Source organism: Hippopotamus amphibius, chromosome 3 (assembly GCF_030028045.1).
Source record: "Hippopotamus amphibius kiboko isolate mHipAmp2 chromosome 3, mHipAmp2.hap2, whole genome shotgun sequence".
NCBI lineage: Eukaryota > Metazoa > Chordata > Mammalia > Artiodactyla > Hippopotamidae > Hippopotamus > Hippopotamus amphibius.
The window spans coordinates 125,613,266-125,639,323 of record NC_080188.1 but is presented as its reverse complement, the minus strand read 5'-3'; the positions used below and the strand labels follow the sequence as shown (position 1 = coordinate 125,639,323).

The 26,058-nt window shown below is 62.1% G+C and overlaps 2 protein-coding genes across 9 annotated transcripts; one reads left to right on the top strand and one right to left on the bottom strand.

Annotated features, from left to right (window-relative positions):
• Positions 1-2: 2 nt before the first annotated feature.
• On the bottom strand, positions 3-5,545 carry LOC130848783 (uncharacterized). Its single transcript, XM_057727178.1, has 5 exons — positions 5,394-5,545; positions 4,603-4,669; positions 4,330-4,494; positions 3,452-3,567; positions 3-414 (listed from the first exon to the last, which is right to left on the bottom strand). The coding sequence occupies exons 1-5, from the start codon at positions 5,543-5,545 to the stop codon at positions 3-5; spliced, it is 912 nt and encodes a 303-aa protein (XP_057583161.1).
• Positions 5,474-24,906, top strand: CDC42BPG (CDC42 binding protein kinase gamma). Of its 8 annotated transcripts, none has more exons than XM_057726739.1 (37): positions 5,474-5,751; positions 8,294-8,385; positions 8,468-8,551; positions 8,918-9,013; positions 9,334-9,482; positions 9,994-10,087; positions 10,332-10,532; positions 10,657-10,905; positions 11,350-11,429; positions 12,266-12,363; positions 12,457-12,537; positions 12,823-12,914; positions 13,016-13,195; positions 13,462-13,557; positions 13,693-13,817; positions 13,893-13,965; positions 14,159-14,265; positions 14,357-14,471; positions 14,685-14,833; positions 14,914-15,002; positions 15,312-15,364; positions 15,451-15,546; positions 15,656-15,715; positions 16,009-16,114; positions 16,403-16,536; positions 16,620-16,759; positions 16,858-16,939; positions 17,595-17,811; positions 19,159-19,221; positions 19,348-19,947; positions 21,331-21,428; positions 21,510-21,594; positions 21,699-21,819; positions 21,965-22,082; positions 22,218-22,341; positions 22,454-22,542; positions 23,698-24,906. In XM_057726739.1, exons 1-37 carry the CDS (start codon positions 5,592-5,594, stop codon positions 23,752-23,754), a joined length of 4,653 nt encoding a protein of 1,550 aa, XP_057582722.1. In that variant the 5' UTR covers positions 5,474-5,591; the 3' UTR covers positions 23,755-24,906. The 8 variants fall into 8 exon arrangements, with proteins under 8 accessions (XP_057582722.1, XP_057582721.1, XP_057582726.1 ...); XM_057726738.1 differs by having other exon boundaries at positions 15,448-15,546; positions 22,457-22,542; XM_057726741.1 differs by having other exon boundaries at positions 5,475-5,751; positions 13,462-13,554.
• Positions 24,907-26,058: the final 1,152 nt, after the last annotated feature.

Genomic DNA, 26,058 nt, shown 5'->3' with positions numbered 1-26,058 from the left:
GGTTAGGCTGCCCCCCTCAGGGGTTGGGGGGAGCAGTGCCCTCCTATGATCTTCACAGCATCGCCTCCAACCTGGGGTCCGCCCCAGCTGTGGACAGACAGGTGGGCGCCCACGGGGTTCAGGGCACTGGGAGGGGTCAGGCAGACAGGGTATATCTTGGGCTCCGTGCTGGCCCCAGGGTGGTTTAGAGACGGGGGAGCCAGTACTTTGAAGGCAGACCAAGCAGATAACACCAGCCACAAAACTACAAAGGGTGGGGCCAGCCAGTGTCGCAGATTGGGGACTGTTGGTATCCACAGAGGGGAGGGTGATAAATGAGGAGCGGACGCCGTGGAAGGGTGCAGATTTGAGGTGCAGTCGGGGTGGTGATTGCTGCAGGCACACTTGTGGCAGAAGGCAGGATGTGAACAGGTCCTGTGGGGTTTGAGGGCCGGGCTAAGTGCTCCAGCTCGGGTGGCGGACATCCGGTCTGATGGCCACAGGGGTTCCCCACCCTCCCCGCCCCACTCACAGGGTTTACCCCGAGCCTCATGACCCAGGCAGTCAGCATCCTCTCCATTTCACAGCCGCGAACCTGAACCTGAAACTCAGCAGAGCTTGAAGAGTGAGTGCAGAGTGCAGCGGGGTGGGGGGGACTCAAACCCAGGGCTGCCCACCCTGGAGCACGCTCCACTGCGTTTCTAATGGAAAATATCCTTAAAAGGAAAAAGCTGACAGCTCACCGCGTACCCCAAAGTCTTCAGCTATAGACTCAGGGTTGAGAAACCCACCCTGAAGATTAAATGCTGTCACTCCGGGCCGGGACCTTGAAAGCTTGGGGCAGCCCCTCAATTTCCAGGGTCACCTGAGAGGCAGAGATGCTTGTTCACCGCTGTTAGAGCACAGGGAAAACACAGGACTGTGAGTGCGAGAAGCGCTGCCTGGCCTGCTCTGCCCCCTTCACTGCGGGACACCTGTGCCTGCCTCCCCACCCCCCTTCCTGCACATCCCAGCCTGGGGTGGCAGGGGGCAGTGAACCCCCGAAGGCTGCCGCAGAAAGAGACTGGTGATCTGAGCCTTGAAGAGGGGCTGAAGGCAGCATCTGCCTCCCCCTCCCCACCCCGCCCCACCCCCGCCGTGCAGCCCTAAGTTGTGACCACCCTCCTGGGGACCAGCCTCCGCCCCTTGCCTCCTCCCCAGCTCCCTAGCTGGCCAGGGTCCTGTGAAAGGCCCCTTCTTCAGAGGCTGGTCTGGGCTCAGGATGGTGTTTCATGCTGGCTCCGAGCGCTCCTGGAGTCAGAGACCTTTGGGGCAATCTGCCCACGTGGTACCTCAGATCCCAGGAGACAAGGGGGTCCACCCACTGCGTCCTGGTGGCACAGCAGCTGTGCCTGGAGGTTCCATGTGAGCACAATAAACATTTCTTTTGCTTGTAATAAACAAACGGTTGATCACGAAGCCCACCGGTGCCCTCTTATCTCACATGGGCTGGCCAGAGGACTTGTCCAAGGCCATCAGGCTATGACAGGGTTAGGAAGCCTACCCAACAGTCCTGCCCCTTGGCATTGAAAGCAGCACCTCAGGGCAGACAGGCAGGTGTTCAGATCCCAGCTCTGCCACTTGCTGGGGCTCAGCCGTCCTCCCCTCTCCCCAGTCTGTTTCCTCAGGTGCCGAATGCAGACAGTGACACCTGCTTCCCAGAGGCAGGGCCCACAGGTGCCCAACTGGAGCGGTCGCCTTTCCTGAGGCTGATCAGGGTCGGGGTGAGGGTAGGTGCAGGCAGCCCAGCACCCCCCCAACTCCCAGAACAAAGCAGGCGGGACCCACCCTTCCCTGAAGCAGCTGGCAGACTTGGTGGCGCCCAAGGGCCAGAGGGGCGGTGGCCGAGGGGGCTTGGGCCTGGCTTCCTCTGCGCCCGGAGGGACTGATGATTATAAAACCACATGGGGCCTCAGCCGCTGTGGCTGTGGAGCGTGGGAGCCCCTGTGGCGTGTTGGAGCAGCACGGAGAAGGGTTTTGGAAGAAAAGCCAGGATGATGAAATCACCATATGTCCACCCATTTGGAGTGTGGACTTTTCAAAGGACACACCCTTGGTGTGCTGGGGTGGGTAGGGCAGTGGGCATGCGGGGCCACCGAGGACTACCTTGAGGAGTGGGGACCCTCAACCCCACCGTCTGCATCAGCCCCTCCCCCCAAGCCGCCCCAGCAGACACACTTTTTTTTTTTTTTTTTGGCCTCACTGCAAGCCTCGTGGGATCTTAGTTCCCTGAGCAGGGATTGAACCGACGCCCTCGGCAGTGAAAGTGTGGAGTCCTAACCACTGGACAGCCGGGGAATACACACATTTTAGTAAAACCTGGAGGCCTGGGCAGCGATGGAACTCTATAGGAGCTCCCAACCCTCCACCCACATGCTCCTCCTAGAAAGACAAGCTCCTGCCGCCCCTGGAGGCCACGCCCTGTGCCCTTTGCCACCCACACCTGAACTTGAGCAATTCTCCATTGTGCACAGAAACAGAGACCCAGAGAAATGGAAGTCACTCAACAGTAGGCAGGGCTGTAGGATTGCATGGCCACCTCTCCTTGTTCTCTGGGATGCTGCACCTCCATTGCGGCCAAGGGCAGGGGCAGCCTGCCCTTCTAGTTAGCCCTGTGGGACTATATGCTGAGAGCAGCTTCTGAAGGCAGGGCTGGGAGAGGCTGATCCTCAGCCACCAGGGCTGAACCTTGACCTTGAGGAAAGGGGAGCCACAGACCAGGGTCTGGAGGCCTAAGATGTGGGTGTGGATGTCACAGACCCAGGAGCCTGCCTTGTGTCGGGCCCCTCCCAGACCCAGAGGGCTGTACTCTGGGGGTCAGAAAACCTGGGTTCCCTGCCACTCATTTGCCCTGGGTTCTCACCCAGGGGCCCCTTTCATCTGAACCGTCCCTTCTGCCAGGCCTGGGTCATTAAATGGACAGTTTACTTTTCTCACCGTCTAAGACCCTTCTCAGAAGCCTACATACATCAAGTCCACTGCAGTCTGGCCTTTCCCTGTTCCCTGTCCCCAGAGTCTGAATGCCACACACTGTCCTTCTGCTGCCAGACACTGGCCTAGGCCTGGAACCTGGGCAAGGAGCTTGAGGCTGGCACTACCCACCACACACCTCCCACCTCCCCAGCCTCAAGGTATCAATCTGTTAATAAGAGACGACAATAATAACTTCCTCCCTCTGGCAGTGCTCTTGGGAAGATTTGCATTCACTCTGAAATGCTAAGAAGCACCCAGGAATGCTGTCCCCAGGGCTGGGTGAGTGCTAGTACCAGCGCCTCAATGCCAAAAGGGGAGAGAGGGGAGAGAGGTTATGGGGGGAGCGATGTCCCTCCAGGAAGCAGGGACCAGTGATGGGGGAGGAGTGTGAATAAGGACGTGGTGGGAAGAGGGGGGTGGTGGGGGTCTCCTCAGACTCACTCATCCCTGGAGCACCCACCTGCTGGTCCAGGGTCCCTGCCACACACAGGATGAGAGAACAGATCTGCTGGGCAAAGCAGGCCCAAGTGCCAGAGCTGTTTCTGACAGCAAGGGAGGACCAGCTGCTTGTCTAGGCTGGAACAGATACAGAATGAGTCTTGAAGGGCATTTCGGCCTTACAACTGCAAAGGAATGGGCAGGGAGTCTGAACTGACCCCCTTTTATAGACAAGGAAACTGAGGCTTGGAACAAGGCTGTGACAGAAAACAAATACAGGACCAAATAGAATCATGTACCAGATGGGTGGGGAGTGCCAGCTGTGCCCAATGAAGACCCCAGCAGGACTCAGTTTTTCCTGCCTGGGGCTCGGTTTTCCCTCTGCTGTACTGTGTGGGAACGGAGTCTGAAGGACCAGGGGATGGACTTGTTTGAGAACTTGGCATTCAGAGAGGCTAAAGATCACACACAGAGTGAGCTGGGACCCAGAGGTCTCACCAGTTGGTCCTTGACTGCTGACCCTGGGGGACATGGTAGTGTGGAGGGCCCGGGATCAGGGTGTCCAAAGGGTCGGAGGAGGAATAGCCCATCTTCCACCCAGGACCCTCTCCCTACCTCTTGCTCCCCAGGAAACTGAACTTGGTCCTGCACCGAATAGGTGGCCCTCCCCTGGTCTCTGGCGCCGCCCTGTGGCCGAAGAGGGTGAGAACCCTTCCCCGTGGGCCCTTCCCCTGCCCCGCCCCCTTAAGGAGGGCCTAGAACGCTTCAGGTGAGAGCTGGGAGGGCTCAACACACCATCCAGACCCTTGTCCCTCACCCCCTCCCAGGGGAAACAGAGGCAATGAAAGCATCCCCAGATTTGGGTTTGAATCCTGCCTGCCCTTCCCCCACCTGACTGACCTGGGTGAGACAGCCCACTGCACAGACCTCAGGCACTGCCGCAGCGCAGGTCTGTGAGACGAGAGGGAGGGAGACCGTGGGGGACGTCCCCTGTGCGCTGCCAGGGATGCTCAGTTCAGCTCCACAGACCTTCACAGAGCCGCTCCCCCCCTCCACACCGGTAAACTAACCCCGTACGGACTCAAGAAGCTCCCCATCAGAGGCGGGAGGCAAATCTCCAAAGCGATTTTTAATGGAAGAATTTGTTGTCTGAAGCCACTAAAAATGCCCCACCCTTTGGCCCCTCCTCTTGGACAGCCCCACAGCCCCATGGCATCTGGTCCAGCCCAGCTGGATACAGCTGGGCAGAAGTCAGAAATATCACTGGACAGAGTCAGTCCCTCCCCTCTCCCACCTCCTCCAGCCCAGCCTCAACCTCTCCCTGGCCCTCACGTTCCAGGCGGACCGCCCAGGCTTACAGAGCCTGTGGTGACATTACCAGCCCGCCCCCACTCCAACCTCTAGCTGCGGGGCTTCCTCACCCTCAGCCCCTCAATTCACCTTCGTCCTTCCCAAGCCTCAGTGTGTCCATCTGCCAAATGGGTGTAACCAACTCTGCCTCACCTATCCGTCCCCCGGGACGGCTGTAACGATGTAAACAACATTAAATCAGAAACGAGCCAGTTTTTTGGAGGGGGGTGCCAAGAGGCCGGCATCCCGGGGAGGGAGCGGACTACAACTCCCATTCGGCTCCGGGGCCGCGGGAGTCCCCAGCCCCTCTCCCCGCGCTGAGGGAAAGGCTGCCCCTGTCCCAGGGGGCGAGGAAAGCTGCAGTGCCCTGGGCATCCCCCACCTAGGATATGGGCCGAAGAGGGCCCTGGTCAGGCTGGGTCTGGGGCGGCAAGAGGATATGAGCGGCCGTCCAGGCCGCGGTGGGACCACCCCCCTTCCTTGCTCCGCCCCGCCCAGGAGTTACTCTTCGGGGCCCGCCCCCCCACTTCCTGGCCGGGAGTTGGCCCCGCCCCCTCGCGCCTCCGCCCTCCTACCTTCACCTCCAGTCGCGTCTCCCATTGGCCGGCGCACACCTGCCCGTCCGTCGGGGGGCGGGGCGGAGGGTGGGGCGCGGCGCCCAGGTGAGGGCGCGCAGGCGGCAGCGGAGGAAGGTGACAGCGGGGAGGGCGGGAGGGTGGGGGGAGGACGCGCGGACCGACAGACGGACGGACCGACGGGCGGGCATGCAGGCGGCCCTACTCTAGCCCGGGCTCGGGGCTCCGGCCGCAGCCATGGAGCGGCGGCTGCGCGCGCTGGAGTGTCTGGCGCGGGGCGAGGCCGGCGGCGGCCCGGGGCTCGACGGCCTCCTGGATCTGCTGCTGGGGCTGCACCACGAGCTCAGCAGCGCCCCCCTGCGGCGGGAGCGCAACGTGGCGCAGTTCCTGAGCTGGGGTGAGTGGCCCAGAAGGGACCTGGGGGGGGGGGGTGGCCAGAGGAACCCCGCGCCGGGAGCCTCTCCCTCCGTGCTCCACGCCCACAGACCCTCCCGCAGGGAGCCGCACCCCCAGAGGTTTCCCCACTCCCAGACGACCCGCACTGGCCACCAGACCTCCCGGCCCTCTCAGTCACCTGCACACTTTACCCCCATTCAGATCCACACAGACGCTTGCTCCGACTCCCAGAACCTGGCACGTGTGCACCACACACATCTCACACAGACACACAGAGACTTGGTCCCAGGTATAGACCCCAGACACATGTACACAATGCACGCTGCACACAGGGTCACCTCATGACCCGTGAGAACACAGTCTCTCGCACGGAGACCCCTATGCATGTGACTCGCTGACACACATGCTTTCTCTGGCTCCCACATTCCACAGACACACTCACATGCAGCTCCTGGAGAGCCCCAGGGAACCCTGCCGACCACCCCACCCATGCTGGCTCTGATACACGCGTATCTACTTCCACTCACAGATCACTTGCAGGCATCTCCCACCCCACCCCACCCCACCCCTACACTTTCATTTCCTCAAATACAAGACGATCCGAGACAGGACACAGGAACCAACCTCAGACCCTTTGTACGCAAGTGGCTGGACAGGCCTCCTGAGGGCTGTTCCCCAGGGCTGGGGAAGGGGGCCTGGCTGGAGGTGGGTCTGCACCCCTTCCTGGGGTTGACCCATCTGAGTCACTGGGAGTGGCTGGCCCGGGATGACCCTGAATCGAGTGTGGGCACTGGTGCCAGCCCCAGACCTCCCTGGTCACGCCTGGCCAGGCCAAGGGGGTAGTCCGTGGGGGCCTGGCTTGGAGGGTGGGGTGAGGCGAGTGTTTGCCCAGTGGGCAACTAGCATTCCTGGCACTCCTGAGATCTGGGCAGGCATGAGGCCCAGCCTGGCACGACTGGGGGCCTGTGAGACATGCCAGTGAGCTGGGCCCTGGCCCTAGCCCTTTCCTCTAGGGTGAGGGCAGTCAGAGGGCCCCTGCCTCTGCTGCCCGCCTGTCTGCCTGGTATTCCTGCATCTTACGTGTGTGTGTCTGACCGTGTTGTCATCACCCCCTGTGATGTCCACGCACACGTGTGCTCCTCCCTGCCTGCCTCTGGCACCTCTGCCTTGGACCCCAGTGTGGGGGCCTGTCTGTTGACATCTCCCGAGGTAACTCACAGGGCGGTGACTCACTTTACTCCTGCCCCAACTTGTCCCTGCTCCTGCCCAGAGCCCCCATCCCTGCCGCAAGGTGATGGGACTGGGCAGCCTGTCCTGGGGGCCCGGGTCCTCCTGGCTGTGGGCCCCAGGCTTTGGCCCCTGTCCGGCTGATGGGTAGCCGCCCTCACCTCAGGTTCCCCCTCGGAGACCTGCAGCTGCTCCTCCCCAGCTGCACACACAGACCCAGGAGAGAGACAATTAATTTCTGTAATGAGGTTTCCACACCACCCCCGCTGCGGGGGTTCTGCCTGAAAAACCTGTGGAGCAGCTCTTCGTCCCACCCACAGACCTGCCCAGCTGGCAGGGAGTTTACCTGCTGGCAGGGGGAAACTGAGGCAGGGAGCCAGAGTGCAGCAGCCCCCGACCCCTGCTGCTCCCCCTCACCTCCCTAAGTTTCCAGGCCCCAATTCCCTCCCACAGGCCTGGGGCTCCTCCGGGCGTGGGAAGGGCCGGGGAGTGGCTGGAGATGTCCCTCCTGGGAGTGTCGGGGACTGTAAGGAGGAGGTTCTTGGCCAGGTTCAGGCCATGTCCAGAGAGGGAGGCAGGGCTCAGAGTCGTAGGGCTGGTCAGGCCTGGAGGAGATCCTAAGCGCTCACACCCTCAGGTGCCAGTGTCAGGTGCCAGGGAAAGGTGTTCTGGCCCTGTTTTTGAGTCTTGTGAGAACCTGGGCAGACCTCTCTGTGCCTCCGGACTGAGGAGGCCCCGCACCAGGAGTATAGAGCCTGCCCTCCCACGGCCCTGCAGAACCCTGCCCTACCCGTCCTCCAGGGCCGCCCCAGGCCTCACTCCAGCCAGGTACCTCTGTGCCTACAGAGGGACCCACAGCTCCTCAGTGGCAAGAGAAGCCTCTCTGGGGACAAGGAATGTTGCCGGTCCAGTTTCCCAAGACAGGCCCTGGCCTGGTCTTGCTAAGGGGCCAAGAACAGTGAGGCGGGGGTGGGAATGGTATCCCCATCATTCCAGGGTGACCCAGCCAGCCAGGGTCAGCCCCCAGGCTGGGGAGGACTACAAATCCCATCAGCCCCTGGGATAGAGGCCACCTGGAATCTGGGGTCGGAGGTCCAGGGAACCATGGATTCCGTGGGGCTCGGTGGTCAGCAGAGCCAGGACCCCACCTTCCACGCCTCCTGATCGTGGCTGAATGGGTTGCAGCTCTGTCAATCCCTTAGCCAGAAGCCATCCCTAGGGAGGTCATCTCTTCCCTGGTCTCGTGGGAGTTGCAGGTAAGAGGGAGCTGGGGCCCTCCCCGCAGGCTCTCTGAGCCCCACTCTGTGTGCCCTCAGTCAGCCCCTTCGTAGCAAAGGTGAAAGAGCTGCGGCTGCAGAGAGATGACTTTGAGATCTTGAAGGTGATCGGCCGAGGGGCCTTCGGGGAGGTGAGCAAAGGGCCCTGGTGCAGCGGGGAGGAGGGTGTTTGCACCCAGGCTGGCCTGACCCCAGTGCTCTCTATGGCCTCAGGTCGCTGTGGTGAGGCAGAGGGACAGTGGGCAGATTTTTGCCATGAAAATGCTGCACAAGTGGGAGATGCTGAAAAGGGCCGAGGTCAGTGTCGGGTCTGGGGGGACTTTGGGGCCCTACAAACAGGTGCCTACAGGCCTCCGGGCCCTGCAGGGGAAGCAGCCGGGCATGGCTGCCAAACAGGCAGAAGATCCACCCCCAGCAGTGCGGGTTCCTCCTATCCCTTCCTCACAACAAGCTTTTCTTAGAACAAGCAGAGTTGTTCCCATTTTCCTTATGATAATACTGAGGCCCAGAGTCATAAAGCAAGGGCTTGGGCTCACGCAGGCGACCTTGATCCACGTTCCTAGACTTACTGAGTCTTCCTTCATCCCCTGAGCTGCCAAGGTGGGGTTCCCGGGCTCTGATAGCACCCCGTCCCTTACCCCCTGTGCCCCCAAACTGTTTCAGACAGCCTGTTTCCGGGAGGAGAGGGATGTTCTGGTGAAAGGGGACAGCCGCTGGGTGACCACTCTGCATTATGCCTTCCAAGATGAGGAGTATCTGGTGAGGATGCTCAGCAAGGCTGGAGGGGGGCGTCACCTGGGGACGAAGGAGAAGACCTTTGGGGGCCAGAAGCACTGGTCCAAGGAGAAAGAGACCCTCCTGCTGGGACTGAGAGCCTTCCACTCCCCACCATCTCAGGCCTGGAGCCTCCTGCCTGAGCTCTGGCTGGGAGCTGGCTGCCCCAGAGCTGCTGGGAGACATGGCCCTGCCTTCCCAGAGCCCTGCGGGACCCCTGTGAGGCAGGTGGGAGATGGGGCCCTGGAGCAGGTGACCCCCTATCTGATTCTTGCCCCCCCCCCACCCTGCCCACCCCCATGTAGTACCTGGTGATGGACTACTACGCTGGAGGGGACCTCCTCACTCTGCTAAGCCGCTTTGAGGACCGCCTCCCACCCGAGCTGGCCCAGTTCTACCTGGCCGAGATGGTGCTGGCCATCCACTCGCTGCATCAGCTGGGCTACGTCCACAGGTGCGGCCCCCAAAGCCCCTGCTGCCCTTCCCAGTCCCTGTTGACAGCTCAGGGACAGCTGACCACAGAAGTGCCAAGCCCCGTCTCGCTCGCTTTGTATGCACGCACAGGACCTTTGAATTCTCAAACCAAAAAACTTCTGTAATGGGAAGTGCTGTCATCCCATTTTACAGATGCAGAAGTCAGGCTTGCGGTGACTCAGCCAGTGGATGGCCGAGCTGTGGGTTGCACTGGGGAAGTCTGACTCCCGCGTCCCCCACAGCACACTCAGCCACCTCCAAGGCTCGTCCTTATGGGTCCCTCTCCCCAACTTAACCACCTTCTTCCTTCCTGGGAGCCAGGAGGCCTGGCCTCCATCCTTCCCCCCTCCACACGCCGGCACCTGCAGGAACACGCAGGGACGTGCACACGCTGGTGTGTGCCCGTGCACACACTCGCACACCCAGGCACATGCCTAAACGCTCATCCACACGCACAGATCAAGCCCCTCACTCTCCCTGCCTTCCCCCAGGGACGTCAAGCCAGACAATGTCCTGCTGGACATGGACGGGCACATCCGCTTGGCCGACTTCGGCTCCTGCCTCCGGCTCAACAGCAGTGGCATGGTGAGGGCCCCGCCCCCGATGGGGACAGAGGACACCTGGCTGGGAGAGCTCCCAGGGGAACGGGAGGCACCAGGCCTCATTCAGAAGGCATCAGACACCCAGGGGAAGGAAGTGCTAGGCCTGGGGTCCAGGTGGGGGGCACTGGGCCAGCCAAGCCCTAGGGTGTTGGGGTGCTAGGCTCAGACCTGGGGCCATGGCAAGGGGCCAAGACCGAGGCGATCTTCAAGGCCACCACCCCCCACAGGTGGATTCATCTGTGGCAGTGGGGACGCCGGACTACATCTCCCCTGAGATCCTGCAGGCTATGGAGGAGGGCAAGGGCCACTACGGCCCACAGTGCGACTGGTGGTCCCTGGGGGTCTGTGCCTACGAGCTGCTCTTTGGGGAGACGCCCTTCTACGCTGAATCCCTGGTGGAAACCTACGGCAAGATCATGAACCATGAGGTCTGGCCGCCAGGCCCTGGGGTTCTGGGAGGGCAGCGGGACTCCTGAGTCTGCACGGTTGGAGATGCCCCGGGCTGGGGTGGGATTCTGGATGCTCACTTGCACCCCTCCTCCGGGCCTGCAGGACCACCTGCAATTCCCGCCAGATGTGCCCGACGTACCGGCCAGTGCCCGAGACCTGATCCGCCAGCTGCTGTGCCGCCAGGAGGAGCGTCTGGGCCACGGAGGGCTGGATGACTTCCGGAACCACCCCTTCTTCGAAGGCGTGGACTGGGAGCGGCTGGCGACCGGCACTGCCCCCTATATCCCCGAGCTTCGGGGACCCATGGACACCTCCAACTTCGACGTGGACGACGACACCCTCAACCATCCAGTGAGTCGAAGGAACCACTGCAGTGGGGAAACTGCCTTGAGTCTCAATGGCTGTGGGACTCTCCCCGCCCCACAAAGTTCCCCAAAGCAGTTGCTGGGCTGCGGATGAGGCCTTCAGACCCTAGAGGCTCATGGGAGTTATGGTTCACCTGGGCTGGTTCATTTGCACTGAGGTGGGTTGTGCCAAGTGAAGTTCCTCTGACCACAAGCATCATCCTGTCAATCAGAAATACAAGAAAGAAGACTCCCAGCAGCACCTGGGAGGCCAGAACCTCAAGGACTTGTGGGAATTGTAGTCTTTTTGGGGGGGGGGGGCATGTTATTCCCCCTAGGTTCCCACTCGAGCAGGAGGAGGCCGGCACTCAGTCCCAGGGGGTCTGCTGGGTCTTGGGCCTCCGCTTAGAGCTGTACGTGTTAACTCTTAACTCTCCTTCCCCTCCTGCAGGGGACCCTGCCGCCCCCCTCCCACGGGACCTTCTTGGGCCACCACCTACCATTTGTAGGCTTCACCTACAGCTCAGGCAGGTGAGTCTAGTCCTCACACACCTGGTGGGAAGCTGGGGGCTGCGTGGCCTGGGAGCGTAGCACATCAGGACCGTGGGAAAGGGACTGAGTGGCCCACCTGGTATCCACATGAGACAGAGGGGCTCAGGGAGTGTGCTCCGGGTCCTCCGTAGGACACCCCCCATGTCCGCAAGGTCCTGGTGGGGCTGTGCCTCCTATGAGCCCTGCCCCAGCGTTTGGCCCTCACAGCACCCTCCACGGCAGGCTGGGTGTGTACTGGACTCGGAGCCAGAGGTGTTATACCACTCCCCAAGCCTCCCTTTGCACCACTGTAAAATGGGCAGGATGCTCTCAGCCCCGTTCTATTTGGGGGCTGGCCTGAGGCTACAGCGAGGTCCTGGGGGAGGGTAAGCAGAGGCATGTGACCCTCACTCGTGGAGCGCGCACTGTGTGCTGGGCGTGGGGCCCCAGGGCCCTTATCACTCAGTCCTCCTGACAGCCCTTGGAAGAGCCCCTGGCTTCACCTCCATTTTCCTGACAGGAAGCTGAGACTCTGATGTTTGGTGACTGTTCAAGGCCACCCAGCCTGTAAGGGCCAGGGCTGGGCTGGAGCCTGAACCAGGGCCCAGGGGATCCTGGAACCAGTGCCCTGGGCTGCCGTCCGTGGGACCAGCCTGGGGCCTCCTAAGGGCAGGGTCTCGTCCGATCTGCTTCTCTTCCCAGCACAGAGCCCAGACTCGGGTACAGAGCTGGTGCACAGTGGGTGTCTCTTAGATGAATGAATGTTTGGATGCAGAACAGTGGAGGAGGCTGGGGGGGTGGTTCTCTGCCAACTCGCGTTGCCCTACTCCCCCCAGTCCGGGCCCTGAGGGCAGTTCTGAGCAGCTGGCTGCCCTGGAGCGGAAGCTCCGCTGTCTGGAGCAGGAGAAGGTGGAGCTGAGCCGGAAGCTCCAAGGTATGGGGGAGCCAGCTGGGCCAGGGCAGGGTGGGTCTGCCCCGGGGGCTGCCGCAGGTCGAGTGCCTCACCCGTGGGCGCCCCCCACTGCAGAGGCTCTGCAGACCCCCTCAGGCCATCGGGAGCTGGAGCAGCTCCAGAAGGAAGTGCAGACGCTGCAGGACAGGCTGTCAGGTACCCCTGGTATCCCGTCTCTTCCCCCTCTACCCTCACCGTGGGGGCTGAGCTGCTTCCCCAGCACACCTGAGTCCAGCCTGGGTTCTAGTGCCGCCTCTGGTCTGTACGTGCTGTGTGATCTTAGGGAAGTATCTTGAACTTTCTGAGCCCGCATGTAGAAAATGGGCCAAGGAGACTCACCTCCCAAGCTGGGACGTGGGTTCCATTAGATACTGCACGTAGAGTTCCTGCCTGAAGCTGGGGCAGTCAGTACGTGCGGGTTTCAGTGACAATTCCTGGCAGAGACGCTGAGGGACAGCAAGGTGGAGAGGCCCCCGGCTGGTAGCCCAGGCCAGGACAGTGCCCTGCGGCAGGAGAGAGACCAGCTCCTCCAGGTAGGGCTTGGTGAGGTGGGGGAGTGGCCCAGGGCTCGAGGCTAAGGAGGTCCATGCCCTGACTCCAGGGCTTGCCCTCCCCACCGCCACGCGGACCCCAGGAGCTGGCCAAGGCTCGGGCGGGGATGCAGGCGCGGGAGCAGGAGCTGTGCAGGGCCCAGGAGCGGCAGCAGGAGCTGCTTCAGAAGCTGCAGGAGGCCCAGGAGAGAGAGGCGGCCATGACCAGCCAGACCCAGGCCCTGAACTCCCAGCTGGAGGAGGCCCGGGGTGCCCAGAGGGAGGTGAGTGACGGGGGTGTGTGGGGACCGCCACAGGGCCCTGCCCACATGACCCCCGGTGTGGCTGGAGGAAGCCCAGGGAGCTGGGAACACCACGTGCCTGTGTACCCCCACCATGGCTGGCCGAGGCCTGAGCAAGGGAGCAGGTGGGGCAGGCAGGGGTCCACGGCCTCCACTTTTGCTGCAGCCAGCAGAACCCGGGAGCCTGGAACAAGGTCAAGAGTTGGGGTGGAAAGGTCAGCACTGGCTGCCTCTGCACCCCATCCCAGCTGCAGACCCAGGTGGCCGCCCTGAGCCAGGACGTGGCGCAGCTCCAGAGACAGCGGGAACGAAGCCTGGAGAAGGAGTCTCCCCAGATCAAGGTGGTGAGGCCTCCCCCCCTGCCAAGTGGCGTCTCCTCTTGGCCCGACCCCACTCAGGGTCCTCAGGGCCAGGCCCCAGGGGTAGGGTGGGCCATTGCTTCTTGGGTCCCTGCCCTCACACCTCTCCATGTCCTGCAGACCATCCATACTGCCTCTGAGACCAACGGCACGGGATCGCCCGAGGGTGGCGGGCCTCAGGAAGCACAGCTGAGGCGGGAGGTGGCCACCCCGCGTGTGCAGCTGGAGCAGGCCCGCGGCCATGGGTGAGCTGCACAGCCGGGACGGGACAGCTCGAGGGCCCGAGCGGGGAGTCACCCCACCATCCTTCTCCCCCGCAGGCCAAGTGGGAAGGAGGAGGCTCTGTGCCGGCTGCAGGAGGAGAACCGGAGGCTGAGCCAAGAGCAGGAGCGGGTAAGCACAGCCGGCAGAGGGCTGGAGAGACAGGCGGCGGTGGGACAGAGGCGGGGAGCTGGCAGGGCAGGTGGGCAGAGCTGCCAGGGCCGCGGGCCAGCTGTAGTGGGTGAGTGTGGGGAGACATGGGCGGGGCTCGGGGGTGCTGTGGGGCCTCTGGGGGCCGAGCCCACTTTTCTCCCCCGGCCCCCAGCTGGTGCAAGAGCTGGAGCGGGAACAGCAGAGCAAGCAGAGGCTGGAGGGTGAGCGGCGGGAGACAGAGAGCAACTGGGAGGCCCAGATCGCCGACATCCTCAGCTGGTGGGTGCCAAGGGGCTGGAGGGCGGGGGCCGGGCCCAGGCAGGGCTGAGCGCACAGCCCCTCCCTGACCCTGAGCGCCCTTCCCAAACAGGGTGAATGATGAGAAGGTGTCAAGAGGCTACCTGCAGGCCCTGGCCACCAAGATGGCCGAGGAGCTCGAGTCCCTGCGGAACGTGGGCACCCAGGCTCTCCCTGCCCGGCCGCTGGTGAGCCCCGGGGACACCCAGGGGGAGGGGTGCTGGGAGCCACGCTCCACAGGTAGGGACACTGAGCTCACGGAAGATCAGGGACTTGCCGAAGCTCCCATCGGGTCAAAGGCAAAGCTGGGGCTTTGAGCCTGGCCAGGTGGTGTGGTGGGAGGCGCCTTGGAGGCAGCCAGGCCCTCAGGATATCTTACGTGGATGCCCCCTGGCCACCAGGATCACCAGTGGAAGGCACGGCGGCTGCAGAAGATGGAGGCGTCGGCCAGGCTGGAGCTGCAGTCAGCACTGGAAGCCGAGATCCGGGCCAAACAGGGCCTGCAGGAGCGGCTGACGCAGGTGCAGGAGGCCCAGCTGCGGGCTGAGAGGTGAGACCAGGGGCAGGCGCTGCGAGGGGCCCAGGACCCACGCAGAGGCCTGTGGCGAGCCCTCGCCCGGTTCTCCCCAGCCGTCTGCAGGAGGCCGAGAAGCAGAACCAGGGCCTGCAGCAGGAGCTGGCTGCACTCCGGGAGGAGCTGCGGGCCCGTGGGCCGGGGGGTGAGTGGCCGTCTGCATGCCTCGTCCTGGAGCAAGTCCTCCGCTCCAGGCCACCAAGGGGGCCCCACGACAGCCTGGCAGGGCTGTGGAGACAAGCGTTTGCTCCAGACTCTGCTGCCTAACCCACTCCCTGTCAGCTGGCACTTACTGAGCGCCTGCCGTATGCCACCACCGCCACTTCCCAGCCTGCAGTCATGTCCCCATTTTACTGAGGTGGAAACTGAGGCCCCCGACCCGACCCCTGGTTTCTCAGTCACAAGTGTTAGGGTGGAGCCTCCGGTCCCAGTGACCCATGCCCTCTGTTTGCAGACACCAAGCCCTCAAACTCCCTGATTCCCTTCCTGTCCTTCCGGAGCTCAGAGGTAAGAAAGGGTATGGGGCTGCCTGGGGAGGAGTCCCGGGGAGGACACAGGGGCCTTGACTTTGCCCCCATCCCGTTTCCCAGAAGGATTCCTCCAAGGACCCCAGCATCTCAGGAGAGGCCCTGAAGCCTGGGGTGGAGCCCGAGCTGAGACCAGAGGGGCGCCGCAGCCTGCGCCTGGGGGTGAGGACAGAGACCCGCGGCTGGGGGGCTGGCGGGCTGGCGGGCTGGCGGGCTGGGCCCCCCCCTCTGCCTGTGCGCGGCTCACCTTTTTGCTCACCCTCCCCTGCAGGCTGTGTTCCCCAGAACGCCTGCTGCTACCACAGCCCCTGCCGAAAGCCCTCCTGCAAAGGTCAGCGCCCGGGGGAGGGGGCGGGGTGGGGGCGCCAAGCCGCTGCGCCAGGTTTCCAGTGACCCGCCTGGGTCCCCCACATGCATCCTGGCTGGCGGACCGCAGCGGGAGTGGCGGTGGCGGGCGGTGGAGAGTTTTGCGTTTGAGTACAGACTCCCTGGGGCTGAGAGTTCACACTGCCACCTGCCTCGTTCCCTGGTCTTGCCCGCACCTCAGGGTGGCAGGGGTAGGGTATCGAGAGGCCCTCGGAGGCGGCGGCCAGGCGTGGGTAACGGGCCTGCCCCCCTCCCCAGCCTGGCTCACACGCGCTGCGCCCCCGGAGCTTCCCGTCCCCCACCAGGTGTCTCCGCTGCACCTCGCTGATGCTGGGCCTGGGCCGCCAGGGCCTGGGCTGTGACGGTGAGCCCCCCACCCTCTGCTGCACACCGGCCTCCCACGTGCCAGCCACGGCCCCCAGGTGGAGGCACGGGGGTGGCCGCTCCCAGGATGCTGCAGCCCCGGCCACGGGCCCCTCCCGGTCAACACGTCCCGCTGCTCCGCGTTCTTTGTTTTGCTTTGCTCACTTTATGGGGAATGGGCGGCAGCGCGGGGCCTGCGGGGAGCTGGGGCTGGGAACACCCAGGCTCCTGGCTCTGGGCTGTCCCCACCCTGCCTCACGCCCCCCGTCGGCTCCCGCTTTCCCCACAGCTTGCGGCTACTTCTGTCACTCGACCTGTGCCCCGCAGGCTCCACCCTGCCCCGTGCCCCCTGACCTCCTCCACACGGCCCTGGGAGTGCACCCCGAGACGGGCACGGGCACCGCCTACGAGGGCTTCCTGTCGGTGAGCCGACGCCGGGGGCAGGGGAGGGCGGGCGTGGGTGGCCGGGGGCCTGGCGGGCCCTCCCACGCCTGCCTTCCCCCCAGGTGCCACGGCCCTCGGGCGTCCGGCGGGGCTGGCAGCGGGTGTTTGCCGCCCTCAGTGACGCGCGCCTGCTGCTCTTCGATGCCCCAGACCCACGGGTCAGCCCAGCCAGCGGGGCCCTCCTGCAGGCACTGGATCTGAGGTGGGTGCCAGGCAGTCCGGGGTTTGGGGCAGGGGGTGTGTGGGTCAAGGGGTCAGCGGGGGCCACGCAATCGCTGACCGACTCCGTGAACCTCCTAGGGACCCCCAGTTCTCAGCCACCCCTGTCCTGCCCTCTGATGTTATCCACGCCCAATCCAGGGACCTGCCACGCATCTTTAGGGTGAGTTCGGGGGCAGGATGGGGCAGACCTCTGTCTGCCTCTGTGCCGTCCCCACTCCAGCCACTTTTCTCCATCACCATAGCTGCCGCCTTCCTCCCGCCCCCCATCGCCTCCACATGGACGGCTACAGTAGCCTCCATTCTGGTCCGTGTAGCTACGCTTCATCCCGCAGCGCAGTTTTCTCTATATGAAGCTGGCTGTGTCCTGCCTTGTTTAGGACCCTTCTGTGGCTCCCCATCGCCCTCCGTGTGCTCCTAACCGTGGCCTTGAGGCCCCACATTTCTGACCCTGCCAGCTGCCCCGCCCCCACCTCCACCTCGAGCACTTCTGGTTACTCTACTCATCCCCTAGTCTCAGCAGAAATGTCTCTTCCCCTGGGAGGTCACCTTTCACTGCTTAGCCGGGGTGAGGGGGCCCCACCCTGTGTTCCCACGATGCCCCATCCTTCCCCCTCTGTGGCAGTGGTCCCAGGGCTCTGGAGGGGTCCCCGTGCTTGTCTGACCACGCCACCTGCCTTATCACCTGCTGCAAGACGGCACCTAGCACTGCACTAGGCAAGCCCACGCTGGCGCTAATAGGCTGATGGAGAGAGGGACGGGAGGAAGGACGGCTGGCTCTCAGGCCTCTGCCCTCCAGCCTGGGTCCCCACCCGCAGGTGACGGCCTCCCAGCTGACGGTGCCGCCTGCCATGTGCACGGTGCTGCTGCTGGCGGAGAGCGAGGGCGAGCGGGAGCGCTGGCTGCAGGTGCTGGGCGAGCTGCGGCGGCTGCTGCTGGACACGCGGCCCAGGCCCCGGCCTGTGTACACGCTCAAGGAGGCCTACGACAACGGGCTGCCACTGCTGCCCCACGCACTCTGCGCTGCCATCATCGGTGAGCCTTACGTGAGGGGGCGCCGCCTGGCCGGGCTCGGGGGAGGGGTCCGGGCCTGCTGTGGTCATAGGCCTGCTGTCGCTGCCCAGTCCCTGCGGCCCTGAGCTGTGGACTCTCCTGCATGTGTGTCCTCCTTGCCGCTCCTCTGGGCATGGCTGTGTGAGGGACCTGGGCTGGGGGTGGGGAGCCTGGCTTCTGCTTCTCCATTTCTCTGCACCTCCCTTTCTGCTTTTTCTTTTTTTTTCTTTCTTTTTTTTTTCCTTATAAATTTATTTATTTATTTAGGCTGCAATGGGTCTTTGATGCTGTGCGCAGGCTTTCTCTGGTTGTGGCGAGCAGGGGCTACTCTTCGTTGCGATGCGCAGGCTTCTCTGTGCGGTGTGTTCTCTTGTTTCGGAGCTCAGGCTCTAGGCGCGCGGGCTTCAGTAGTTGTGGTGTGTGGGCTCAGTAGTTGTGGCTCGCGGGCTCTAGAGCACAGGCTCAGTAGTCGTGGCGCACAGGCTTAGTTGCTCTGTGGCATGTGGGATCTCCCTGGACCAGGGTTCAAACCCACATCCCCTGCATTGGCAGGCAGATTCTTAACCACTGCGCCACCAGGGAAGTCCCCTTTCTGCTTTTTCTAAAAGAACCTCAGGAGAGCGAAAAGAGCAAAGGCTTTTAGTAAGAGATAAAGGAGGGTCCTGCTCCTGGCTCTTACCGACAACTGGGTGACCGTGGGGGAGCCTCACGCTGTCTCCCGTGGGGCTGCTGTGTTCAGCCGGGAGCCTGGTGAGCAGTGGGGCCTCCGTATTGGACAGCTGGGGAACAGGAGAGGAGCCTCCCTGGCCTCCCCCAGCCGCCGGGCCCTGAGCCGGCCCTGCCCCAGGGGGCTGGAACGTCTCCCTGCAGTCACTCAGGATGGGAGCCACTGCCCGTGTCCTCTAGGTCCCCTGTGTCAGTCTGGAGCCGGGGGACAAGGGCATTTATTGAGCAGCGATTGTTGTGAGCTTAACACTCACTCTGCACTGCTTCATCGCTTCACAGCCTCACAGCATCCGTGTGGGAAAGTTACCATTATCATCCCCATTTTACATAAGGGGAAACCAAAGCTCCGAGAGGTGACGTGACTTACCCCAAATCCCACAGCTCGGGATGGGGGGCCTCTCACCCCGACTCCTGTCCCCGTGGCCCTTCTCCACTCGAGCCAGTCCACACCCCGGGACAGAATGGTCCAGTGATGCAGGGACAGTGGGATTGCCGTCTCCATGTCCTCAGGAGACACTGAGGCTTGGCAAGGGCAGGCAGACTGCCCAGTCTCCTGCCTCTGGATGGGCCTTTGACCCCTGACCCTCTCTCTCCCTCCACCAGACCAGGAACGGCTTGCTCTGGGCACTGAGGAGGGGCTGTTTGTGATCCACCTGCATAGCAACGGTACCTACCGGGCTGGGCCAGGGCAGGCGTGGGTGGGGGTCAGCCCCAGGGGACACAGGAGGCTTGGCACCACCGGGCTGCTCCTCACCCACCTGCTGGTGACACTTTCCCTCGCCAACCCTGCAGACATCTTCCAGGTGGGCGAGTGCCGGCGGGTGCAGCGGCTGGCCGTGAGCCCCATCGCGGGCCTTCTGGCCGTGCTGTGCGGCCGCGGCCCCAGCGTGCGCCTCTTTGCCTTGGCTGAGCTGGAGAATGCGGAGGTGGCAGGCGCCAAGATCCCCGAGTCTCGAGGCTGCCAGGCCCTGGCGGCTGGGCGCATCCTGCAGGCCCGCACCCCCGTGCTCTGTGTCGCAGTTAAGCGCCAGGTGCTCTGCTACCAGCTGGGTCCAGGCCCGGGGCCCTGGCAGCACCGCATCCGCGAGCTGCAGGCCCCAGCACCTGTGCAGAGCCTGGGGCTGCTGGGTGACCGGCTGTGCGTGGGCGCGGCCGGCGCCTTCACCCTCTACCCGCTGCTCAACGAGGCTGCGCCCTTAGCGCTAGGGGCCAGTCTGGTGCCTGAGGAGCTGCCTCCGTCCCGCGGGGGCCTGGGCGATGCCCTGGGCGCCGTGGAGCTCAGCCTCAGTGAGTTCCTGCTGCTTTTCACCACCGCCGGGGTCTACGTGGACAACACCGGCCGCAAGTCTCGCATCCAAGAGCTGCTGTGGCCAGCAGTGCCCATGGGCTGGGGTGAGGCCTGTGGAGGGCCAGGCTGGGTGGGGCCCGGCACCTGCTGTGTAGCCCACGCATTGGAGGAAGACAGGGTCCTGCCCAAACTCCTGAGCTTGGATTTAGAGGCCAGTGTGTGCCCTCCTGCCCGACCACACCCTCGGTGGCTTGCACGGGATCTTCCTCCCATGCTTCGCTCGTGCTCTTCCCCTGCCTCAACTACTCTCCTTTTTGTAGCTGGCAAACTCTTTTTTGTTTTTTTCTTGTTGTTGTTTTTGTTTTTTATTGGCTGGATTGGTCTTCCTTGCTGCACACGGGCTTTCTCTAGTTGCGGTGTGCAGGTTTCTCGTGGTGGCTTCTCTTGTTGTGGAGCACAGGCTCTAGGTGCGTGGGCTTCAGTAATTGTGGCACAAGGGCTCAGTAGTTGTGGCGCACGGGCTTAGTTGCTCCGAGGCATGTGGGATCTTCCCAGACCAGGGATGGAACCCGTGTCCCCTGCATTGGCAGGCGGATTCTTAACTACTGTGCCACCAGGGAAGTCCCTGAACCTGGCAAACTCTTAACCAAGTCCAGCCCCAGTAGCAGCTCAGGGCCTAGAGCTGGAAGGCCCTCCGTAAAGACCCCCATGATTGCTGTCATGTTATCCTTAAAGCTTTCACGCTCCCTCCCTCCCCCACCACTGGTCCTTTGCTCTCCACCTCTGTTCAGACCTCTGCCCTGACTCTCAGCACCTCATTATAATGGCAGGTTTGGTGCACGGGGAGGGGGATGGGGCCTGCAGTGCTTTATCCCATGCAGCACCAGCCCAAGCTAGCACACCCCAGGGGCTGTGAATGTTTGGAAGAATGAGTGAATGGATGGACAGGGCAGCGCCGGAGTCTCAAATGTCCACAGGTAGCTCGTGCGATAGGCTTCAGGCTAGAACAGAGGGACAACACTCCTTTCATGAACAATCGCCTTTCTGGGGTGGGGCCTGTGGGTTGGGTGTAGCACAGACATTCAGCGTGTAGGTGTTGGATCCAGACTGCCCGGGGCCAGTTCCCAGCTCTCACTCACCACGGAGTGAGACTTAGCTCTGGGCTTTCCGTTCCCTCATCTGTAAGTTAGGGGCGATAATACTACCTGCCCGGAGTTGCTTGAGAATTAAAGGAGGAAAAATATGCACCATGGTTAGAACTAGGCCTGACACCGCTCAGAGTGAGCGCTCCCTGACTGCTATCTCTGACTTGCTATGGAGGTTGGGTGGGGCAGCCGGGAGAGTCTTCAGAAGGACCTTTGGTGGGGCGTGGAAGTTACTGTGCCGTGACAGTGCACAGGGCGTTCCCTGTGATACAGAGGAGGAAACAAGCCCAGAGAGATGCCTGACCTGCCTGGGGCTGCACAGCACAGTTTCCCACCCTGTAGGTTATGCAGCCCCCTACCTGACAGTGTTCAGCGAGAATGCCATCGATGTGTTTGACGTGAGGAGAGCAGAATGGGTCCAGACGGTGCCACTCAAGAAGGTGAGGGGCTGCTCAGACCCCTGGGGCTGGACTGGGGTGGGGTCGGAGAGTATGGTGTGACCTCTGTGCCTGCTGCCTCAGGTGCGACCCCTGAACCCCGAGGGCTCCCTCTTCCTCTTTGGCACCGAGAAGGTCCGCCTGACCTACCTCAGGAACCCATTGGCAGGTGAGGGAGTGTGGGGGTGGGAGGAAGGGGTGTGGCCCCGAGCCCCAGCTGACCGGGGCCCTGGGATCTTGTGAGCACTGCCCAGCTCTCTGCCTCTCGCGCAGAGAAGGACGAATTCGACATCCCCAACCTTACCGACAACAGCCGGCGCCAGCTGTTCCGCACCAAGAGCAAGCGCCGCTTCTTCTTCCGCGTGTCTGAGGAGCAGCTCCAGCAGCAGCGCAGGTGCGCGTGCGTGGTGCGGAGGCTGGGCGGGGCTTCCTACTCCCGGGGGCTGGGCGAAGCCCAAGCCGCCCGCTGCGGGAGCCGGCGGGGAGGTGTCAGCTTCGCCGCCCCCCTCCCTTCCCCCCTTCCCCCCTTCCCCCTGCAGGGAGATGCTGAAGGACCCTTTTGTGCGCTCCAAGCTCATCTCAACGCCCACCAACTTCAACCACCTGGTGCACGTGGGCCCCGCAGACGGGAGGCCCAGCGCCAGGGACCTGCCCCCGGTGAGTGTGAGTCCTCCGGAGCCAATCACAAGCCTCCCTGGTGAGGCTGAGCCAAGCAGCGGCCTCTGCTTACCTGGGACCTCGGCACATCCCAGGCCGCGTGCGGTTCCAGCCCTCCACACTGTCCTCCAACAGGCTCCGGAAGAGAAGGGCCGAGGGGCCCGCAGCTCTGGCCCGCAGCGGCCCCACAGCTTCTCTGAGGCCTCGCGGCGCCCAGCCTCCATGGGCAGTGACGGCCTCTCAGGAGACGTGGACCCCAGTAAGGACAGCCTCACAGCCTCCACTACCTCTGCGTCCCTCCCCCTTGTTTCCATCCCCTTTGGACCCTTCAAATCTGACCCTGGATTTTCGTCCTCTTTGTTCCCTTGGAGTAGTGAAAAGGAAGCCTTGGACATCTCTGTCCAGCGAGTCCGTGTCCTGCCCCCAGGGATCTCTGAACCCCGCGGCCTCCCTGATACAGGTGAGCCAGTGGGGGCTTTCTTTTCCCCCACTCAAAGGCAGGCAGTTATGTTCCATGCTCGGCCCTGCACTGGGACCTGAAGCCAGAGAACAAGCTGAGCCCATCGCTGCCTTGGATGCTAAGAGATGCTGACTCTCCCCTATCTCACCCCTTAGTGGGTCCCAGCAGGGGCCTGGAGGCAGGTCCGCCTAGGCCTGACTGTCCCGGCTCTGACTGTCCCAGCAGTGTGGCCCCAGGTGAGGTGCCCAGCCTCCCTGAGCTTGTCTCACCTGTGAAATGAGATTATCATGAGACCTGTATGAGGTGAGGATACCTCAGCACAGTGCTTGGCACGAGAGAAGAGACCACAGAAGGAGAGTGCTTGGATTTTTTTTTTTTTTTTTTGGCCTTGCCACACCCCTTGCAGGATCTTAGTTCCTCAACTAGGGATTGAACCCCGGCCCTCAGCAGTGAGAGCGCGGAGTCCTAACCACTGGACGCCAGGGAATTCCAGCTCTCAGAATTCTTAACAGAGGCCCAGGCTGTGGGTGAGAGGTCAGAGGAGGAAGCAGTTCATTCTAGCTGGGGACCAGGAAGATCCAGCTGCCACCCCCACTGCAGCCACACCAAGCCACTCGGAGCCCTGGGACCATGTTCTTTCACACTTCCGGGCCATTACCACTGCTGTCCCTCCTGCTTCTCTTGGAATGCCCTTTCCTATCCTCTACCTGATTAAGGCCCAGGCCATCCTTAAGGCTTTGTTCCAACATCGCCTTCTCCAAAGACCACTTGGCTGCCTGGTCACTGCCTCCCTGGCTCCACCTTTGGTGCCCTCCTCCCTCCACGCCTCCCTGTTGATCCTGCAATGCTGGGGTTTTCTTCTGGGCTCCCTGATTGTGGGGGTCAAGTTTCTCTTCTGCCTGGAGTAAAGCCTGTTTGTTGATTGAATGTAGGATGGAGTGAATGAACAAAGGGGCTTTCGTTTGGGCTCCAGGATTAAGTAGGAGCTCCTCAGGTTTTTCTCACTCACCCCTATCCCACCTCACATCTGACCTTCTCCGACGGCCCTGCCGCAGCAGCCGATGGGTCCTGGGGAAGCCTCTGGGAGGCACTGATGGTGAGGGAAGAGTCCTGCCTTCCTTTTTCTACCCTGACTTCCTTCTGTTTCCCCTCCAGGTCTCAGAACGGCCCCGGAGCCTCCCCCCAGCACCTGAATCTGAGAGTTCCCTTTGACACCCTCCAGCGGGGCCCAACCCCCAATCCCAGGACTGAGAGATGTGAGGGAGCAAAGAGCTTGAGGAATGCCATACTCCGGCTGGTCCGGGACTTGTGGAAATTCAGACTCAGGGAGGGCCTGGGCTAGGCAGCCATGGCCTGGGTTCCCAGGACTGACGTGTGGGTGGGGGTAGGGGTGGAGTGGGTGGGGGTAGGGGTGGAGTAGGGGTGGGGGTCTGACTCCCAGCCCTCATTCTGCCCTTCCCTCTGCTCCCAGCCCCAACCTGTGCTAGCCATGGGGAATAGGATGGCCCCCAGTGTCCCGGAGTGAGTGTGCCAAAGCTCTCATTTCCAGGGCCAGGCCCTAGGAGGTTTGTGAGTAAAAGTCCAGATGAGGGACAGAGAAGGGCTGGGTCCCTGGGAGCAGTTTGGGGTCTTGGCTGTGGACTGTCTAACTCCCAGGGAGGCCAAGTTTCTGCTCAGGGTCAGGGCAGGAAAGACAGGCTCTGATCCAGAGGAAGAGGTAGAGAAGGAGGGAGAGGATGTCGGTGAAGGAGGTGAGCGAGGCAAGGGGGAGGAAAAGACGTGTAGGAGGCGGGGATAGTGATTGGAAGGAGGTGAAAGCCATCCAGAGGAGGAGGAGAGAAGGATAAAGGAGGAGCGATGGAGGAGAGAGAGGCTGGTGGAAAGGGGTGGAGGAAGAGGAGCTGGAAGAGCACATGCCCAGGCGCCTTCTCTCTGGGGGGAGCTGGTGGGAGTGGGAAGAAGGAGGGGCTCTGCGAGCCAAGTGACATTGTCATCTAATCCGTCCAGGAGGAAGATAACTCCTAGCCAGGGATGGGATGGGGGGGTATTTATAAGGGCTACTTGGTGGGAGATGGGCACCCTATGGGTCTCCAGGCACACTCTGGCCCTTCCCAGCAAGGATGGGGGGGAGGGTTCTTTTTCTCAAAGCTTCAACCACCTGTGTATTAGGGGATCATAGGGGCATTCTATTACTCATCACAGTCATTATTATTGTTATTATATTACTATTTTTATTAAACTTCCCCCTACTGATGAGTAGGGGGCAAAGTAAGTATTTATCTCCTCAAATACATATTCCCGGGAGGGATAGACCCTGACGCTCTGTGATGCAGTAAGAAATCAATAAAGACAACTTTGTAAGCAGCTGGCCTCCCCGCCTGGATCTGTCTTCCTGGGGTTCAGAAAAAGGAGGCATCGGGGATAGAAGGAGGAGTGGGGGGATCAGGGACAGCTAAAGACAGATTGTTTTCCTGTATTTTCACAAATCAGATGATGTTCAAATGGGGGTAAATGAGGAGAGTTTAAAAGCAAAGGGATGGGGGAATTCCCTGGCGGTCCAGTGGTTAGGACTTGCGTTTTCACTGCCAAGGGTAAGGGTTTGATCCCTGGTCTGGGAACGAAGATCCCACAGGCTGTGTGGTGCTGCCAAAGAAGGCAAAGGGGGGACTTCCCTGGTGGTGCAGTGGTTAAGAATCCGCCTGCCAATGCAGTGAACATGGGTTTGATCCTTGGTCCAGGAGGATCCCACATGCCGCGGAGCAACTAAGCCTTTGCGCCACAACTACTGAGCCTGCGCTCTAGAACTGAGAGCCACAACTACTGAGCCCACCGAGCCACAACTACTGAAGCCCGCCCTAGCGCCCATGCTCTCCAAAAAGAGAAGCCATTGCAATGAGAAGCCAGCGCATGGCAACTAGAGAGAGCTCACACACAGCAATGAAGACCCAATGTAGCCAATAAATTAAAGTTAAAAAAAATAAAAGCAAAGGGACAGTTTATGAAAGTGTGGGCAGCATCAGGGGACCCCACCAAGGAACGGTGGCGCCCTGAGCCCTGGCAGCAGTGAGGAGCTGTTATCGCTCCCAGGTCAGCTGGGCAGGAAAAGGCAGGTGTTACCGGCAGGAGCTATGGCTCTCAGTAGAAGCACGTGGCTGTGGCCAAGCAGGAAGGCTGCCCAGGAAATTAATTCCTCCATCTCACTCTAGTCCCTCCCTCCCATCTCCTGCTTCCTTTTGTCCAAACCCAAGCAGAGCCAGAGGCTCCTAGAGCTCAGTTTCTGCAGGTCTAGAGGGCGGCCTTTGGGGTACAGAGCAGGGTGGAGACAGGAGGAAGTGGATCTGGCGAGCATAGCCTGCTGCCCCACCCAGGTGAGGCTGCTGAGAGGAGGAGGAGGAGGGGAGGTCCAGGAAGGTTCTCACTTGTTTTAAGCTGGGGTGTCCGTGACTGGGTAGGACCCAGGTCTTGAGGCTGGGCTTGGGGAGACAGGAGGTTAAGTCCTGCGCGCGGGGATCAGGG

Coding starts and splice junctions, on each gene's coding strand:
- LOC130848783 (XM_057727178.1), bottom strand. CDS start 5,545: ATGCCCGCCCGTCGGTCCGTCCGTCTGTCGGTCCGCGCGTCCTCCCCC. Junction 4,670..5,393: donor GCCCCCCGACGGACGGGCAG/GTGTGCGCCGGC, acceptor ACTTCTGCCCAG/CTGTATCCAGCTGGGCTGGA. Junction 4,495..4,602: donor CCAAGAGGAGGGGCCAAAGG/GTGGGGCATTTT, acceptor GTACGGGGTTAG/TTTACCGGTGTGGAGGGGGG.
- CDC42BPG (XM_057726736.1), top strand. CDS start 5,592: ATGGAGCGGCGGCTGCGCGCGCTGGAGTGTCTGGCGCGGGGCGAGGCC. Junction 9,483..9,993: donor CAGCTGGGCTACGTCCACAG/GTGCGGCCCCCA, acceptor GCCTTCCCCCAG/GGACGTCAAGCCAGACAATG. Junction 10,088..10,331: donor GGCTCAACAGCAGTGGCATG/GTGAGGGCCCCG, acceptor CACCCCCCACAG/GTGGATTCATCTGTGGCAGT.